Source organism: Neopsephotus bourkii, unplaced genomic scaffold, assembly GCF_033783945.1.
Source record: "Neopsephotus bourkii isolate Nb327-2 ecotype Australia unplaced genomic scaffold, CSIRO-AGI_Nbou_v1 NB_1829, whole genome shotgun sequence".
Classification (NCBI taxonomy): domain Eukaryota; kingdom Metazoa; phylum Chordata; class Aves; order Psittaciformes; family Psittacidae; genus Neopsephotus; species Neopsephotus bourkii.
This window is the reverse complement of record NW_026902302.1, coordinates 4,420-22,496: the sequence shown is the minus strand read 5'-3', so window position 1 is coordinate 22,496 and position 18,077 is coordinate 4,420. Positions and strand designations below refer to the sequence as shown.

The window sequence follows — 18,077 nt, the reverse complement described above, 5'->3', positions numbered from 1 at the left end:
GTGGCTCTGCACTGGACTCTTTCAAGCAATCCCCTTCCTTCTTGAACTGAGGGGCCCAGAACTGGACACAATATTCCAGATGTGGCCTCACCAAGGCAGAGTAGAGGGGGAGGAGAACCTCTCTTGACCTACTAACTGCACCCTTTCTAATGCACCCTATGATGCCATTGGCCTTCTTGGCCACAAAGGCACATTGCTGACTCATGGTCATTCTCCTATCCACCAGGACCCCCAGGTCCCTTTCCCCTTCACTACTTTCCAGCAGGTCAACCCCCAACCTGCACTGGTACATGGGGTTGTTCTTCCCCAGATGCAAGACTCTACACTTGCCCTTGTTGAATTTCATCAAGTTTCTCCCTGCCCAACTCTCCAGCCTATCCAGGTCTCACTGAATGGCAACACAGCCTTCTGGTGTGTCAGCCACTCCTCCCAATTGCCATTTTGGAAAAGTTAAAATGACAGGAATTGATCAAGAAGATCTTTTGAAGATCTTTGTGACTACTAAAACTCTTCTTCCTTTTTAGTCTTGAAAGCAGCCCAGGGCTGCATCTTGGGCTGGTACATTATACAAAATAGTATCAAAAGTAATAAAACTCATTGGGAGGATGCTTTGAGCAACATGGTCTAGTGAAAGTTGTCCTTGCCCATGGCAGCAGGGTTGGAACTGAATGAGCTTTGAGGTTCCTTTCCAACCTCTAACCATTCTGAGTCTATGAGATGTTAATGATTTGCGATAGGACTTGGGTTCTATATATGCGGGGGATGAGGAAATGACCTGTTCTGTTACCAAGCTCCCGTGAGGAGAGAAATCACAGAATCCTGGGTTGGAAGGGGCCTCAACAATCCATTTGTCCAACCTGTCTAGGCACAGCAATGACCTAGACTAGATGTCCCAGCACCCTGTCAGCAGAATCTTAGCAGTGTTCAGTGCTGGGGAGCCCACCACTTACCTGGGGAGGTTATTCCCATGGCTGGTTGTTCTCATTGCAAACGATTCCCTGTAGTGTCCAACTGGAATCTCCCTAGGAGTGACTTCTGCCCATCATCACCCTCATCTTTTCCATGGGACTCCTTGTCAACAGGGAGTCTCCATTTTCTTTGTAGCCACACTTTCAATACTAGAACACGGAGACAGGGTCTCCCCTGGGGCTCTCAGCCTATCCTCACATGCTGCTCAATCCTTGGATCATCTTTGTGGCCGTTCTCTGTACGCTCTCCATCCATCCACCCACATATGTTTTGTACAGCAGGGACTGAAACTGAACTCAGTGTTCTAGGGGTGGCCTGACCAGCGGTGAGCAGAGTGGGACAACGACATCTTTGTCTTTGCTGATGAGCATAGTCAAATGGGTATGCCAGCGTTAATTGAAATTTAATGCCTCCATTTAAACTTAGTGAAGGATAGGTTGTTCAAAGGAAAACTCCTTGAAGTTCAGTTATTACTCTGATTGCATTTTGCAACTATTATGAAATAAAAAAATTAAATATCTCCTTTTCCTGGAAAAATACTGTGAAGTAAGTAACAGCAATTTCTTCTGCGTTAATGCTCTGTCCAGGGAGAGAGCTCAGAAGGGCTTATCTTCTTCCAAGGCTTTACACTGGCAGGTGCGTAAGATGTGTTTCCTTTACAACTAGTTTAATAAATATCCCCAGAAAGCTCACAAATTGATTATAGCTCACAGTTTGTTGATACGCTAACTTGAAATGATGGCACGCAGTACTAGAAGTTCAGTTGGCCATAAATTTCAGTGCTTTCTAATGAGTAAATCTTTTACCCTCTGCCCTCCCACCTATCCTTTGGTTTTAAAATATCTTTAAAATACAGCTCAGAAAATGTTGCTTTGTTGCATGAAACTATAAAACGCATTTAAACTTTTCTCCACATAGGTACAAACGTGAGCCTTATTTGTATCATCTTGTTGCGTAACAGAGACCAGAACATTCGGCTGAGATTTCTGCAGAATTCTGTTTACCTTAAATAACAGTCTGGTGAAAGAAAGTTCTTTTTTGACAAATGTGTCAAAACTTCATTTTGCCATTAAGTGTTGTTCCACAGACTGTCAGACTAGATTAAAGTCCTGGGCTTGTTTTCATGGCTGTGAACACTGTTTCTAGCCATCTTACAGGAGACCTCAGGTTCTCTACTGGAAAACCCCCCATACGTGCTCTTAAGCAAGACCTGCTTTTCCTCCATGCCTTACTCATAATTATATGAATTTGGGAAAAAAAGAAGCTGCTATGGGTGGTTTTGTGGAAGAGAAAACTGCATCTCCCAATTTTGTTTTAAAGGTAAAAGCAGACTGTTTCTTCTCAAAGTATCTGTGTACTTGCCAGAAATAATTGTCAAAATGTTACTTGAATGTTAAACGTTAATCAACAAAAAAACTGGTAGTGTGATTCTGAGTTGAGAAATAAAGTTATATTAGAGAATTACAATTAAAAATAGGTTTTACAGAAACAGTAAATTGCATAGATGAAATAAGTGATCCAAATACATAAATGTTTGTACTGGTTTTGGCTGGGGTAGAGTTAATATTGTGTAGTGCTGTGTTTTGGATTTAGGATGGTGAATAATGTTGATAATGTTGTTATCTCAATGTTTCAGCTGTCCAGTGCGTACAGTAAGTCAAGGTCTTGTCAGCTTTGCATACCAGTGAGGAGGCTGGGGGACACAAGAAGCTGGGAGGGGGGACACATCCAGGATGGGTGACCCCAAGTCCCCAGAGGAATATTCCATGCTGTATGGTACATTCCATACCCTATAATGTCATGCTGAATGCAAAAGAAATGGGGGCCAGAGGGCAGTGGCTGCTGCTTGGGGTCTGGCTTGGCATCAGCGTGTGGTGAACAGTGGCATTGTGCATCACTTATTTGGTGTATTCTTTTACCATTATTACTATTACTCTCCATTCCTTTTCTGTCCTATTAAACTGTCTTTATTTCAACCCACAGATTTTACCTTTTTTTCCCCAGTTCTCTCCCCAGTCCCAGTTGGTGGGGAGCAAGTGAGTGGCTGTGTAGTGTTCAGCTGCCTGCTGGCTGAAACCACAACAATGCTGAAGAGACTCTTTTAGAATTACGGGTAATTAACTTCATCAGGCTTGTAATTAGCAGCAAAAAGGTAATGTTAGGTAATGCAAAACCTGTCCAAGAGTTTCTAGACCTTCAGTAGTACTTTGGGTCTTGATGCTATTGCAGGTAAGTCACCCCCTTCATCCTTTTCACTTCACCAGTTTAGAGTCGTAGCTCAGAGACATAGAAAGCTTTAAGAAAACTTTTGTAATTTACATTTCCCTGGGGATATGTATTAAAATGACAAGAGAATAGGAAATTGAAAGTGAAATTTAAATGTGAAGAATAATCAAGCACTATGTGTTGAAGTGTCTGAGCAAATTTCATTCCATGCTTTTAATGATACCAGGCAGCACTAGTATAGTCACAGCTACCCATGGCTTAAAACAGGAATTTCAAAAATTGCATTTTCTTCCTTTTATTCTGGGGTGGGATTTTTGGAGATTTTTATTTGTTTGTTTATTTGTTTGTTTTTTCTTCTGCTGCTTGAGAACATCACCATCACAGGGTGTTCTCAGGAAGCAGAATCTGAAATGTGATTCTGGATACTTGTTTTGTATCAGTGGATATTCTTCATACGTTTTCTGTTAACCCTAATATCAGATCTGAAAAAAATATAATGAGGAGAACTTCTGAGGGGCTGCAATATAAATTATTTTTTGTTTGCTTCCTAAAGCCCCTGAAATACAGCTTAGTAATACTGAAATATTCATAAATATAAAACCACATGTAGGAAACTGAGACTCAAAATACTGCAAACATGCAGAATACAGCCCGAACACAGAATTCTGGTCTTGCTGTCCTCTCAAGCTCTTTAGCTATTTAACTAAATAGCATTTCAATCTGCTGTTAATGATCAGAAATGATATTTTCCTTAGGAATTTCTCAACTTGAGTAAGTTGGGAGCACCAGCTGATACGTAGCACCTAACATGGCATTGCATTTTGGAACTGAAAGGATTATTACAAACATGTTAGCCTGGGATTGCTTTTCTGCAGGAATACATTTGCCAGCAAGAGATGGAACTTCAGGAGATTACTTGGGTCATATATCAATGTGCAGATTTCTCTTGGACATAATTACCTCATTCTCCCTACTGGAAGACTGAACTTACTCACCAGTATTTTGGCCATATCTGTCTTTTCCTAGCTGTTGAGGAAAGGTGTAGTAATGGCAGATGCCAGCCTCAGAAGGGTGGGGTGGTGGAAAAATTAAAAATGAGAAGTACACTAAACTTTAAGAAAGCAAATGTGCCAAATTTGAATTAATTTAACAAACATGATGGTAAATATATATATGAATGATTTCTTTCCGTGTTACCTATCTGCGTAACTCATGTGGGTCTAAAAGCTAACTTCGTGGTCATAATTTTTATTCAGCTTCTTTCTGATTTAAGGACACTGGATCAAAAACACAGTGATATGGGATTATTAATGTAACATGAGTTTTTTGCTAGGAAGGCTGTAATTATAGTGCTTTTTATTATAAGAACTCCTTCAAGCTGCTTAGTACTGAATGGCATTAGTTCCCCTGCCCTTGACATGGCAGTAATTGCCTTGCAATTGTGATGATGGAGTGTTGGTTTATTACTAAATCTGACTGTATATAATTATGTTTGAAGAAAAATACTCTTTGCCTGGCTTTCATTGTGCAGGACTATGAGTACTTCAAGTTCTTTTAATTGGTTGTACTGTGCTTAGCTTTTTCATTCAAATGGCTTACAGGTTTTTATCCTTTGTGCCTTGAATCTGGCAGACTAAATTTCAGACACAAGACTGAAAACTAAACTTTCTTAATTTTTCTGTCTTCATTAAAAAGCGTGTTATAATTAATTTTTCATTTAGATAGTGTTGAAAAAAAGGAACAGGAATTTTAAGTTGAGATTATTCCTTTTTTTTGCTGTATAATTCAAGACTGTGACCTATTACATGAATAATTCAGCTAAATGCTCAGTCTCTGGAATGAAATATCAAGATACATTCAGAAATAACCCCTTCTAAGCAGGCATTTGGGGGTCAATGTCGTCAAGAGGGGATGTTTCTTATCACCTTGGAATGTATCAGGAGTCCAGATGTGATAAGGGTAGATGCACAGTGACATTGAACTTACCATGTATCACCATGGCAAGGGGGGGGGGGGAATTTCATCCTTTGACCTGACTTTTCCCCCAGAATCTGCAGCATCTCCGCTTTAGTATTTTGGCATGTAACCGGTCAGCTTGGTTCATCAACACTGCTGTAATTAGGAACAGGATTTCCAAATATGGTAGTTTAGTATTGAAGTTAATTCTTTTTAATGTTTTAAGAACTAAATATGAAAATGGCTCTGCATTTCAGGCTCAAACATCAAAGTTCAAGCAGCATGATAATGAAAGTTTTAACAAGCAGCCTTCAGGTTCTTTTTACTGGCATTATGCCTTAATACTGTATAGCCACCATGTATACACATATAGAAAAAGGGGAGGGTATGCTAATATGGATTCTTATTGTAGACCATGAGCAAAGAACTGTGAATTGGTGTGATGATCTATTTACATTTATGTACCTAATAAATTTTGAGGGTTTGCTAACATGGATTCTTATTGTAGACCATGAGCAAAGAACTGTGAATTGGTGTGGAGTGATGATCTATTTACATTTATGTACCTAATAAATTTTGAGGGTTTGCTAACATGGATTCTTATTGTAGACCATGAGCAAAGAACTGTGAATTGGTGTGGAGTGATGATCTATTTACATTTATGTACCTAATAAATTTTGAGGGTTTAAAATGAATTAAGTTTTTGTACTTTGTCGCATGTGTATTTTCGAGGCAGTTTTTAGAGGCAGCAAGAGCTTGCTTACCCAAAAGGAATCAGTCTTGTTTTTTTGACTGGTTTTGGTGTGTTTTTTTTCACAAATAGCAATTTGCCACTTCAGACTTCTATTTCTTGTTAACTGGACTTTCAAATTATTGTAAACCCTTTATACATCCATACCTTAACATCTTACATGCACTCTTCAAAAGGAATTTCTGAGCAGTGTAAGTACTTCTGACTGGAGTGCTTTTTCAAGTTGTTTCATCTTCTGTAGGAATGCAAAAATATGAGTCTGAGTTTAATAATACCTTAAAATATAAATTTAAATTGCTGTTGATCCTGTCTTCTTTTCCAGAAGGTTTATTACTTGCTATTAAGTTGTCTACCCACAATAATGAGCAGTAATGATGATCTCTATAGGACTCTCATTCTGGAGATTCTAGTTTAAGCAGTATTACATTTTGTTACTGTTTTTACCTAAAATATGTTGAGTTTATTAAAAACAGAATGCTGTATTATGGACCGAATTGGTTTTATTAAATTGTGACATACAGGCTTCTTTTCCTCTCTTAGTGTTAGCATTATTAGGACTGCTACATGCATCCTTTGGCTGGTATCTGCTCTGTGTTTAAGGTTTTCCCCTTCAAAAATATGCTTTTGTTTCACCTTTCCTGATTTCGTTTTATATCACAGAATCCCCAGACTAGTTTGAGTTAAAGGGACCCTAAAGCGCATCCAGGTCCAACCCCTGCCATAGACAGGGACCCCTTCCACTAGAGCAGCTTGCTCCAAGCCCCTGTGTCCAACCTGGCCTTGAGCACTGCCAGGGATGGGGCAGCCACAGCTTCTCTGGGCACCCTGTGCCAGCGCCTCAGCACCCTCACAGGGAAGAGCTTTCTTGAGTTTCCAGTAATCTTGAAATTCCCACTACTCTGTGCCCGCTGCTGTGTTATTCCCAAAACTTTCATTTTGAGAAACCAGTCAGAGCTGTCAGCTCCTTGTACAGGGGTGAATTGTTTATCCTCTCCTCTCTCTACCTGTGTGTCGGATGCCATCCTTTCCTCTGAAGGAGCCTTGTTCATTAAAATGTGAACAAACGTAGTGTTTTCTGCCTTTTCTCTGCAGCTGGCCTGTGGACAGTCTTCACACTTGGCGGGGTGGGCAGCAAACCAACGCCCCAGCTGGAGCAGTGCTCCCCTCTGGCTAACCAGAGCCTACTGCTGCTGCTGGTCTTGGCCAATCTCACCGATGCTCCAGATACGCCGAATCCCTACAGGCAAGCTATTATGTCCTTCAAGAATACCCAAGGTTTGTATCTGTTCCTACCTCTAACCTGAACTGATGAAAATGAAGTGTTAAATTGCTGTGGTGGCTTACAGGGTCTTTTCCCAAAGCTTTTTCTCTCTTTAGCCAGCCCATGGAAAAGCAGTAATTATATATTATTGTTTTTCTGGGAGTTTTGAGGTGGAGTTCCTCAGCTGCTGGAACAGGGTAGAGAAGGATGCCCTTTTCTTCAGACTTGAAAAATCTTAGAAAGCTTCATCATTTCAAAAAATATAAATAAAACTGGCTTACAGGTAGGTTGGTTATCCAAGAGTCTGCAGGAGTTGCCTGAAATTTTATAGCCCTTGGGGAAATACTGTTTAGTTGGTTAAGTTCCTTAGAGCTAAGATAAACAGTTGAATTGCTGATGGATCTGATTTGCTGACTGTATTCTTGTATTGCAAACGTGAGGAGAAACTGGATAGTATAAATGCTTTCCTGGTATATATGGAACGTTTCAGAGTTGTTGCAGCACTTGCCTGGTTTTTGAGGCAGGTTCCAATCCATGTATTGGGTCACTGGAGGTGTATTGCTTACTGACTCACAGTGCCCTGCTGCAGAATGTCTTGCTTTTGGGGCACAGTAATGCTGTAACACAGTTTGGACTACCTAGATAGCTGAGCTTGCAGGCATTTTGCTGCTTTCCATATATACCTTACCCACACACTTCAATCTCTTGAAGTTTTAGCCATGATGTTTTACCTTTCCGTGGCTTTATGCAGATTGACAGCATGCACAGAGCTACCTGGCACAGCTCAGGTGCTGTGTGATAGCCTATGGAACCGCATCAGTACCTCTGAGTTACTCACTTTATTCTGGGGGAGTTTTTATATTCCTTTAACCATTAAGTTTTTAGCAGGGTGAGCTCTACGTTCGTTCACCTTTTACCTCTGAAATGTTTTGGGGTTATGAGGATGGAGGGTTGTTATCATAATTCTTAGTCCTGACATGCCGCTTTGCTTTATTAGATCCTGTTGACTAATTTCAGGCATGTTGGGTAATGTTTACTCATTTTGAGCATTTCAGATGAAATGCATGATACAGTTTTGGCTTGTTCTGTTTTTTAAACTGCAAATTTCTATGAATATTTTATTTTGATTGACTTTGTTTCATCTCATCAGTAACTAGTAATGTTATACACTGCTGTACGTGTATCATTATAAACTGTTATAACTGTACACATGTATCATAAAATTTTAAAAGAACTTTATGACAAAAGCAGCATGAAAAGCCATATTTCCTCTAGATGTGTACATTTATAGAATGATTTATTGTTTCCCATAAACTTGTTTCCACTCATATAAATGAGCTTAAATTTGATTCTTGTGAACATTCTGAGGGACTGGTAAGAGGAGAATGATATGAGAAAGGAAGGCTGGTTACTGTCAGATGTGACTATAAAATGAAAACTGGCTTTTTTGATGAAGTAGTTTATATATAACTTAACTGGGACAAAAGTAATAAAATTCAGGATAGTTTTTGTTATTCTATATGGTCTAGAATAATCTAATTTTTCTGTTGATCAGTGTAATGTTCTGTAGAGTAATACAGGATGTGCTGCTGTTGCTCCTAAGTTTCTTTAACACTTCTAAGGGTTTTTTTCTTAGTTTTGTAACTCTCCTTTAATAAAACAGAGTGAAGAGCTGTAATTGTAATCGGCACGATTTAACCATCCACAGAAGTGAAGCCTGAAAGTCAACACTCTTTAGCTGACCATGGCATCAAGTTGCTGCTAAGAGAGCACATTGACTTCATCTGATATTGATGTCTACATGCAAATTTTCCCTAGAAAAGAGAAATACTTGCCTGAAGTGGGATGTTTTTAAATCAGTTGGTCCACAATCACCATGAGTGATTGAAGGGGCTGTGGTGGCAGGAGTGGTAGTTCAGAACGCAAGGTTTGGTCTCTCCTCTGCCTCATTGGTACGTCGTTTTCGGGCAGAGGCAGGGTTTCCACCACCGATGGGCTGCGTCTCAGCTGTGTGTGTGTGGCAGTGCCTCCCAGATCCTGCAGAAAGGAGGAGGGTTTGCTCTAGAGCCTCCTGCTGAGTGCAGCTGAATGGCTGGAGCTGTCACCCCTCGCCCAGGCCAAGAGAAGCAGTGGCTGCCTGGCATGCTGTCTCCAGCAGGCCCTCAGAAACCCAGAGGGAGCCAAGGCTCCTGTGGGGCTCCTGCAGATCTTCCAACACCCCTTCCTTCCAAAGAGAGTGGAGATGTTCAAAACAAGGGACAGCTACCACAGTCTTGCGTGCTGAAAGCCATTAGAAACCTTTAGTCCTCTAAAAAGAAAGGCAGAAGCAAGACACCCACATCTCAGTGGGGGTAAAGAATGTTTTTGTGGTCAGTCCCTAACAGTATAGATATTTCTGCAGGAGAGTATAAAGGTTTGGTAAGAAACCATGGAAATACTCTTTGAAAAGCCAAATTTGTGATGGCTCACAGTTGCTCCCATGGGCACACGTGTGGTGACACTGTTCTCACTGTTATCAGTGGTGATACGCTCTGTAACATCTGAGAAATCCTTCAGGATTTGAGGAAAATAGAAGATGTGGATGAAAAACAAGTGCTGCTCCCTATTATGTCGGCTGTCATAATACTGTTGGCTGTAAAATAGCTTGTAAAAATGCTGCTTTTTAAATTTGCATTGTTGTTTTCCTTCATTCATCTGAGTCTTTCCTTCCTCTCCTTAAGATCCCTTCTGTCCACAGATAACGGTGCAGGAGGAGGAGGAGTATTGTCACACTTCCCTAAGTTTATGCACTTCCCTAAGTTAATGCACTTTTAATAAATGATAAACAATTCAGAAATCTGTAGTCTGTTACAGTGGGAACTAAGGAATTTTAGTTAAATTCTTTAACTTTGGAAGTTGCTCATAGTAACATGGAAATTTTTAGGTCTACGTCTTCAGTATACTTGAAAATCTGTGCTATTGTTCCCAGAATATCATCTTGCCATGAAATTGCTGTAAATTTTCCCTATGTGCAGCTTATTTGTATACTCAGAAAAGATAGACTCATATTCAGTTGCCAGGATGCTGAAATAAATCAGCCCATAAGGGCATAAATGTCCTACTTCATGTATCATCTCAGACAATACATGTTTTGGTTGGATGTTTTTTAAACGAGCTGGAGAGGAAAATGCTTTCTATAAATTTCTGTGAAGCTTTTTGAGAGCTGAGGAATGTACCTGCTCTGCACTGGAACAAACCCTTGTACTCTCAGAGGTTTGGGTGGGTGTTTTTCTGTTTTATTAGGAAAGCAAAGGCAACATTTCTGACTGGGGAAGACTGGGAGGCTGAATGAGGACAGGAGCCTGGCTTTCTGACACGTGTATGAGTGCATCGACTGTCATTCTAGTTTTTTCCATTTCCACTGGAAATTGCTAGATGTTAGAGTTCTGTGCTGATGGACATTTTTATTGAAATTGGTAAAGCTTCCTGTGAAAGGCTTCTGTGAACAGAAATATGTTTTATTCTCATTTCCAGCTCTGGCACAGATTACATTGTGAACATGAACAAACTGCTGTTACATTGAGGGGTGTTAGACTATGTGGTGTGGCGTTTTAAATCACTTAACCCATGACTTCCCACCACACACGCTTCTTTGAAGTCCTGACAATACCTGTGTTTCACTGACATATACTGATAGCCTTGATCTGTGTAGCCTTGGCATGCCCTTCATGCCAAGAAATGGCAAGGAGATCCTCCACCTTGATGCCACTGAGCAAAACCTGGAAATTTGGGGTGCAGGGTTTGAGTCAGCATCAGGGTGCTGGGACACTGGGTGTCCCATCCCTGGCAGTGTTCAAGGCCAGGTTGGACACAGGGGCTTGGAGCGAGCTGCTCTAGTGGATCAGTCCCTTGGTTCCAGAGAAGACACCGTGGCTGCCCTTCTTGAGGCAGCTCTTGGGATTGCTTTCTAACGAAGGAAGCCATTTGGAAGAACAGAATTGCTTTATGAAAGAAGATGAGTCTCTTGTGCAGGTAAAGGGGTGCTAATTGAGCTCATACGGGACAGCAAATTTAGCATTTTGGCACAAACAGAACTTCATGAGACCCTATTAGTGTGTCTGTATAAAATTTTTCACCAAGAGCTTTTTGTAAAACAGACAGCTGAATGTTAAATGTATTTGTTAAAGACTTTTTTCTTTATTCTTTATTTCAGATAGCACTGCTTTTTCATCATCAAATCCACACGCTTTCCAGATTAATTTTAACAGTTTATACACAGCTTTGTGTGATCAGCAGAAATCTGATCAAGCAACTCTTCTTTTATACATGCTTCTGCATCAAAATGGCAATGTACGGACATACGTGTTGGCACGAACAGACATAGAAAATCTTGTAAGTATTGTTTTGCTTACCGTGTGCTCATCAGGGGGGATTTGTGCGTCACAGCTGCCAGTGTCCCCTCTTCTATGGGGAGGACAGCAGGTTCTGCTTCACTTACTCGTCAGTTCTAGCTCACTTATTCCTTTTGATTGTGTTGTCTCAGGAGCAGGATGCTAAACATGTCACTGCGGTAACAGTAGTGGTAGCACTACCAAGCTGTCTTTGAGTCCTCTCTGTCTTTCTCAGTGCTTTCTCACTGTCTTTCCCAGTGCTACTGTTAGTCTGATCCACGTCAAACCTGCTGACCTCTGGGCATGGTGTGACGGAAGTGGTAGCAGATACCATTCTGCTCAGTATTTAATCTTTCAGATGCTCAGGCCAAAAAGTTACGCGAGCTTACTGTGTGCATATAGGGATCATAGTTAACAAAATGAGCTCTAACTTGGCTAACATGCCAAATGTCTTACAGGGTTGACCTGAGGCTGGAGCTCCTCAAGGAGCAGCTGACAGATTTTATAGAAATGCAACTGTAGTGAGTTTTTAGCTGCTTTAAATAGGATTGTGGTTAATGGCCAATATTGCAGACACCTGGTACAGTTTTTGTAGGTTATAAATTAGCTTCTGCTCCCCACTTCAGTAATGTCACAAACCACTTTAACAAATCTTACTTATTAAAAATCATTCCTTTAATAAGATAATGGCTGTCTAGGGGAATTGGTAACGGAATAGAGAACCCTTTCCATTTTAATATTTGAAGTCTTGCCAGATAATTAGATCCCTTGCTTGCTTGATGGCAATATGGAATGGGTTTGGTTTCAGTCCAAGTCCCAGCAGATGTATTGCTAAAATCAGAGTTGATAGACACCACTGTTGGCAAACTCAAGTGAGATGGTTGATGCTGAATTGATTCAAGACTGAACTCCTGTGTAGTCTGCTGCAGATTATCTAGGTGAGGGCTGGGTGACTTTGCATGAACTCTGTAATTAAACGGTCATGCTTAATTTTCTCGGCTGTTAGTATGTGATACAACAAGTTTCACAGCTGCTAACCAGATCAATTTGCTTTAGAGAAATAAAGGTTAGGTGTGTGCATTGTTTTATAATTTGATGTCAGATATCTTGTAAAACTTGCAGTAAAAGCATGATGTGCATGTGTCAAAACAACTCCAGAGGCAGGTACACAGATGCTCTGCAATGTGGGGTATTTTTATGTATTATCATCTATCTTTACTCTCCTTCAGAAAATAATCAGAAAATCACAGAATCATGGACATAGTTGGCAACATTAAACAGCTTTTGGGAAAAGCTGAGAAAATTTGGAAGAGCATGACTGAGAAGTCAACAGTACTTATTCTTTTAATACCAAAATTTGAAACTCTCTGCTCTTCAACAGCATACTGTTGCTTCTTGTGATTCCTGATGACACATTACTGACATCTTTGTCCATTGCTCTCATTTGTAGTGGGTAGTAGGTAAGAATGAGCAGCGGCTGACTGAGAAGAGCAGTTTTAATTGCTCAGTAGTGCAGGCTGAGGCAGACACAATAAGGATTGGGGGGTGGGAGGGTTAATGGAGACAGATCATGATCTCTCAATTACAACCCTGTGGTGAAAAAGGCTAATTCAGTTTTGGGCTTTTAAATGAGAAGAAGGGGCAGGAGCAGTGGAGCTGGTTATTTCCTTCCCTATATGGCAACAGCAAGAGCAGTGCTAACACACTGCATACTGAGCTGGTGGTGAACTACCATACTTCATAAAGTATTTACAGGCTATTGAGAAATGGGGAGAGTGTAGAGAAACTTTTTTTTTTCTCTTTCAAATTAACAATAAAACTGACAATGAAAGCTGACTTGACTCAGTTGGTCAGAAAAGAGCTTGAGAAGCATCAGGATGTGGATGTGCCACATCAGGATGTGTACGTGCCTTTACAAGGGGAAAGCCTTGAACAAAAAGGATTCTCCGCTTGCAGAGAAGTGTGTGAGAGCTAAAGCCTGGAAGTTGAATCCCACAACTTAGAGAGATGAGAGGAAGACAGTCAAGGTAATGAATTCAGAGCCAAACGTGTGCTCACTGTGGGTATCTTTGAATGAGGGTGCATGGCTTTCTGGAGGAGAGTGGCATAAGTCAGTGGCCTCTTCATACAGTCAGGTGGGAGAAGAGTCCACAGCATATGAGAGATCACATCAGCAGTCAGCTGAGTGCTCATCTTAAACTTTCTGGGGTTTTGCGGGTTTTTCTGGTTGCACTGCATGCAGCGCATCACATTTGTTGTGTTTTCCCCTGTTTTAATTCTTCTCAGTTTTGGTGCCCAGGAAGCATCGCTAGCAGATGTTCTGTGACATTTCCTAGGGGTTTTTGAAATACGTCTTTGGTCTTTTGTAACTTCAGTTTAATTTGTAAATTGAGTCAGCATGTTTTTTCTAACTGTTAACGCTAGATAGTCTCAGCTTACTTCCTACTTCATATATGAATCTACCTCTGTCAGTTGTAAATAAACTAAGAACTGACACAGGCAGATTCTGTTATGCTTTATAATGCTTTGCCATTAGTAAGCCAGTGCATCTTTTTTGCTCTTTAGTGTAGAATGAATAGGATGGGTTTGTGTCTCCCATAGCTTACAGCATGTCACTTGGTATAATTTCATAAAATAACTGGGTTAAATATCTGGTGCTTTTAGGGATGTTCACATCTGGAATTTGGTTGTGTTACTGGAAGTACTTGCAGGGATTCTTCAGGAAATGGTGAGACTGGTGAAATAGGGGCAATTGGCAGGTTTTTTCATAAGCTGTCTGTCATGGTCTGTGGATGGGAGAATTTTGTGCCCTTGTCTGTTTGGAAGAGCAGTCAACACCCATATTGCAGGTAAAAATACCAGTAAGATACCTGCTTATAGAAATAAGCTTTTTCTATTGAATGTGTTTGCTTTGGCTGCTGAGTTGGCATTTGCTGCTCAGTGACTGGACAGAAGTAATGTATATGCTGATGTATTTATATCAGCCCATGGTACAGCAATATTTTTTCCTGTGGTGGTATTTGGCTTAAGCAGGGTTACTCTTGTGGCTATGTGGTCTTGTATTTTGTTGTATACTAAAGACAAGTTATTTTAAAACACGGTGCTTGGGAAACTGTTCCTAACCCTGGACCACATATAGCACCTGCAATTTTCAGTGTCTGTTTTTACCTGCTTTTACCATTTTTTTTGGTCTGTTTTTACCTTTTTTTTTACCATTTTTTCAATGGTGGCTGTGTCTTGACAGATAAAAGCTGCTCCTGTTGGAGGAGTAATAGAAGTAGTCCAGTAATGAGAGTTTAATGATTATGAATAAAAGGGCCAGCAACACCAAAAGAAGTGGTGGTTGTCTTCTCAATACATGGCTGGACAATGCTGTTGCATAAGATGGCACATAGAAGTTTTAATGCATGTGCTTAACGTAAAGTGTAGAAATGTATTTTGGTTAAAATTCTACATAGTCTGTCATATAAATAAGATTTTAACCTTATTCTCATTTAAGTGTTGGCTTCTGAATTAATTTTTGTTTAGAGAACAGTAATACTTGTCCTACATACGCCTGACCTCAGCAATAAGTATGCAAAGAAGCAGTGTTTGAATCAGAGTAAGGGTTATAGTCACTGTGTGAATTGATACAGTTTTCATCTGGAAATGACAGGTATAGAGAGTTAAGATGCCATTTGCCTTGTTTGGTCTGGTATGTACATGGAGAGAAGTCTGGAAGAGGAGCAGGAAGGAAACTGGCCAGGGGAGTGGAGGAAGGAAGAAGAGGTTTTGGAAGCTTTCAAGGTGTTTTGGGGGCAGGAACACTGAATGGAGAGATCTGGAGAGCCAAATCTCTCTTCAGAGTGGGAGTGATTTCAGTAGCTAGCATGAAATTTTAGTAAGAGTATTTCAACGTTATTGTCTGTAATGTCTCAATGTCAGGATCAGGTACCTGTTTCTAATGTCATTGTAGCAACACACTTCTAGGGCTTGGAGCACTTGAGGACTATGAATGCAGTTTTTCAGCTTTGTTTGACCTAATATTAATGTGCGCAGACAGAGATGTTGGCCTGTTCTGAAGGAATATGTTTCTGCAGAGTTCTTCGGATAGTATTATTTAGCCTTAACCACCCTGGATCATAGTTACATTGAAGGAGTGCAAGGCATGTACTTTGTAAGGCAGCATATTCAATTCCAGAAGCTGTAAAACTTAACAAATACGGCTATTTGGAAGCTGTCTTGAGAACTAAGAGCTTGTTCCCCTGGTTACCTTCAGAAAGGCTTTTGTTGTTCTCCCTGCAAAGTCAACTTGTAAGTGCAATTCTTTGGTAGTTTTCTATTGTTTCCTGGTGTATGCTGCTTATGATAGTGCTTGGGCTTAGAAATGAGTTTGAGTTTATGCAGTGCAAAGCTATGTGCAATATAAATGTTGGAGATGGAAAATCATTTGAAGAGTGGCTAATGCAGTGATGTTTGTCTCCTTTTTCCCCTGTCCATGAAAAAGGACTGATATTTTTTGCTGTATATGCTAAGTAGATATTCCAGGGAAAACATCTTTACTTTCAAGACCTATATTCACAAAATACAAAGACATCAACTCTGGTTTCATCTAGAGAGAGAAGTTTGTGAAGGATCCTTTGAAATGGAAGGATGATTGCAGTGTGTAAATATTTCTTTCCCTCTGCTTTTGTTGTGGTATTGTGTTGACCCTGTCCAAAGCATCTGTCAAAAGGTTTTGTGGCCTGCAGCATTTAGATCAATCTCATTGGTTTTAATAAAAGCTGTTGTGTGTTTTAATATGTTCCAACTGTTTGGGGACTGGTTGACTGTAAGAGAACATTCTGGTAACTTCAGAGGCTTGTGAAGGACTCAGTGTCCTGGCTGTTCACCAGAATAGGTTTAACATGATTCACCCTGCTTTACTAGGCCTGTTTTGAGAAACAGCAAGTCTTTAGGTGTCTGGAAGCTTTTTGGAACAAATTCTGCATCTCATCCGCTATCTTGGAATTGAGAGTTTTCTCCAGTTCCTTTTCCCAGGGTGTTTAGTGATTTAGGCCTATTTATACAGCCCAGGGAAGCCACATTGTACTAAGCCAGTGGAAAGCTAATTTTCAGTTGGTAGAGAGACAACGTTTGCATCTGGATTAACTTTAGACTAACGTTCAGGTATGCTTGCTGTTGCAATGAAATCTCATTTTCGTTATTATTGCAAGTCTTTGGCTTAAGCCGTTCATCCTGGTGGAAATGTTGCAAGACCTTGGGCTGAACTCACATCATAATGTCAGTTCTCTTTGGCTGCGTATTATCTAGAATTAGAAAAACAGGCCTTTTCTAGTCTTAATCCAACCCAAACGGGTTCTTTTCTGGGATTATCTCCACGCAACAAAGTGAGTTTGAGTTTCAGGTCTGAGAATGTCTCTGTGCACCTTAGCTCCATTGTGCTTTGCTATATGTGACGAGGAGGGTCTTCAGACCAGGCTTGTGGGAGCACAGATGGTTAGAGACAATTGTTTTCCTCCTTCAACTGGTGGAAATCTTGTTTAATAATTTTATTTTCCACATGGTCTACAGGGGAACTAAAGCTTTCAGAACCCATGGTAACTGGTATGGCTGGAAATCTCATTTATTAGGAATTGAAATTCCGTGTCTGACCACAAGAAAGAATTTGTTTAGACTCTTTTGTGGAGACAGAATGAAACAGATGGAAGGTGTTTGAACATTGCACGTCACTATTTGGGGGTGGTTATTTCAAGAAGGAGGAATTGCTATGATGTTGTTAAGGGCAGGGTAATACACGGGAGGTTTAGAGTCTCCTCTTTTTATTGTGTGAGGTATTTGAAGACTAAACTAATACACACATTTTTTTCTTCCATAAAGGTCCTGCCAATTCTTGAAATTCTGTATCATGTTGAAGAAAGGAATTCACACCATGTTTACATGGCTCTTATCATTCTGCTGATCCTTACAGAGGATGATGGCTTCAACCGATCCATCCATGAAGTGGTGAGTTGTTCTTTTGGTAAATAATTCTTCAGCTGTAAAAATGGTTTAAATCTTCATTTTTATAAAGATATATTGGTATATGTGTTTCCTCAGCAGAGGCTGTATGTGTTCATCCAAATTTGATGACATATACATATTTCTTTCATGAGGACTAGCCCGAAGTTAGAAGAATCATTTCAAAACTTTCCAGATGAACAAACTCATTCCCTCTTGTAGAGGAGGTGCTGCATGTACCTCTTTTTCTGTCTTTTCTTGTGTTTCCTGTTACAAATTAATGTAATAATAGTCAGGCAGCTGTCTCAAAGATGCTGAGTCTTTGCCATGAAAGTAGAGGGGCTAAGTGAGAGAAAAAAACACAGAAAACCTTTCTTATTTCTCTTGAAAAACTTTGCTTAACCAGTTTGATGCAGCTGGGAGGAGCTTTTAGTTGGAGTTTTATTTTCCAGACTGAAGGTTTCTTCCTTGCTTGGCATTTCTTTTTGTGTCTTTCTGCTAGATTAATATCTAGTCTATGTTGAACATATAAAATTATCCAAATTTTACTCGTTTTGATGGGCCT

The 18,077-nt window shown here is 40.2% G+C and overlaps 1 protein-coding gene across 7 annotated transcripts in view; it reads left to right on the top strand.

Annotated features, from left to right (window-relative positions):
• DYM (dymeclin) overlaps window positions 1-17,862 on the top strand; it is a 104,590-nt gene extending 86,728 nt beyond the window's left edge. For 6 of the 7 annotated variants that reach the window (XM_061343899.1, XM_061343901.1, XM_061343900.1 and 3 more), the window contains 3 exons: window positions 6,995-7,177; window positions 11,356-11,534; window positions 17,393-17,862. In XM_061343899.1, coding sequence (XP_061199883.1) covers window positions 6,995-7,177; window positions 11,356-11,534; window positions 17,393-17,542 — 512 coding nt within the window. In that variant the 3' untranslated portion in view covers window positions 17,543-17,862. Of the gene's footprint in view, window positions 1-6,994; window positions 7,178-11,355; window positions 11,535-14,244; window positions 14,375-17,392 lie in introns of those variants that run through there. The other variant, XM_061343903.1, reaches the window with a different exon arrangement.
• Window positions 17,863-18,077: the final 215 nt, after the last annotated feature.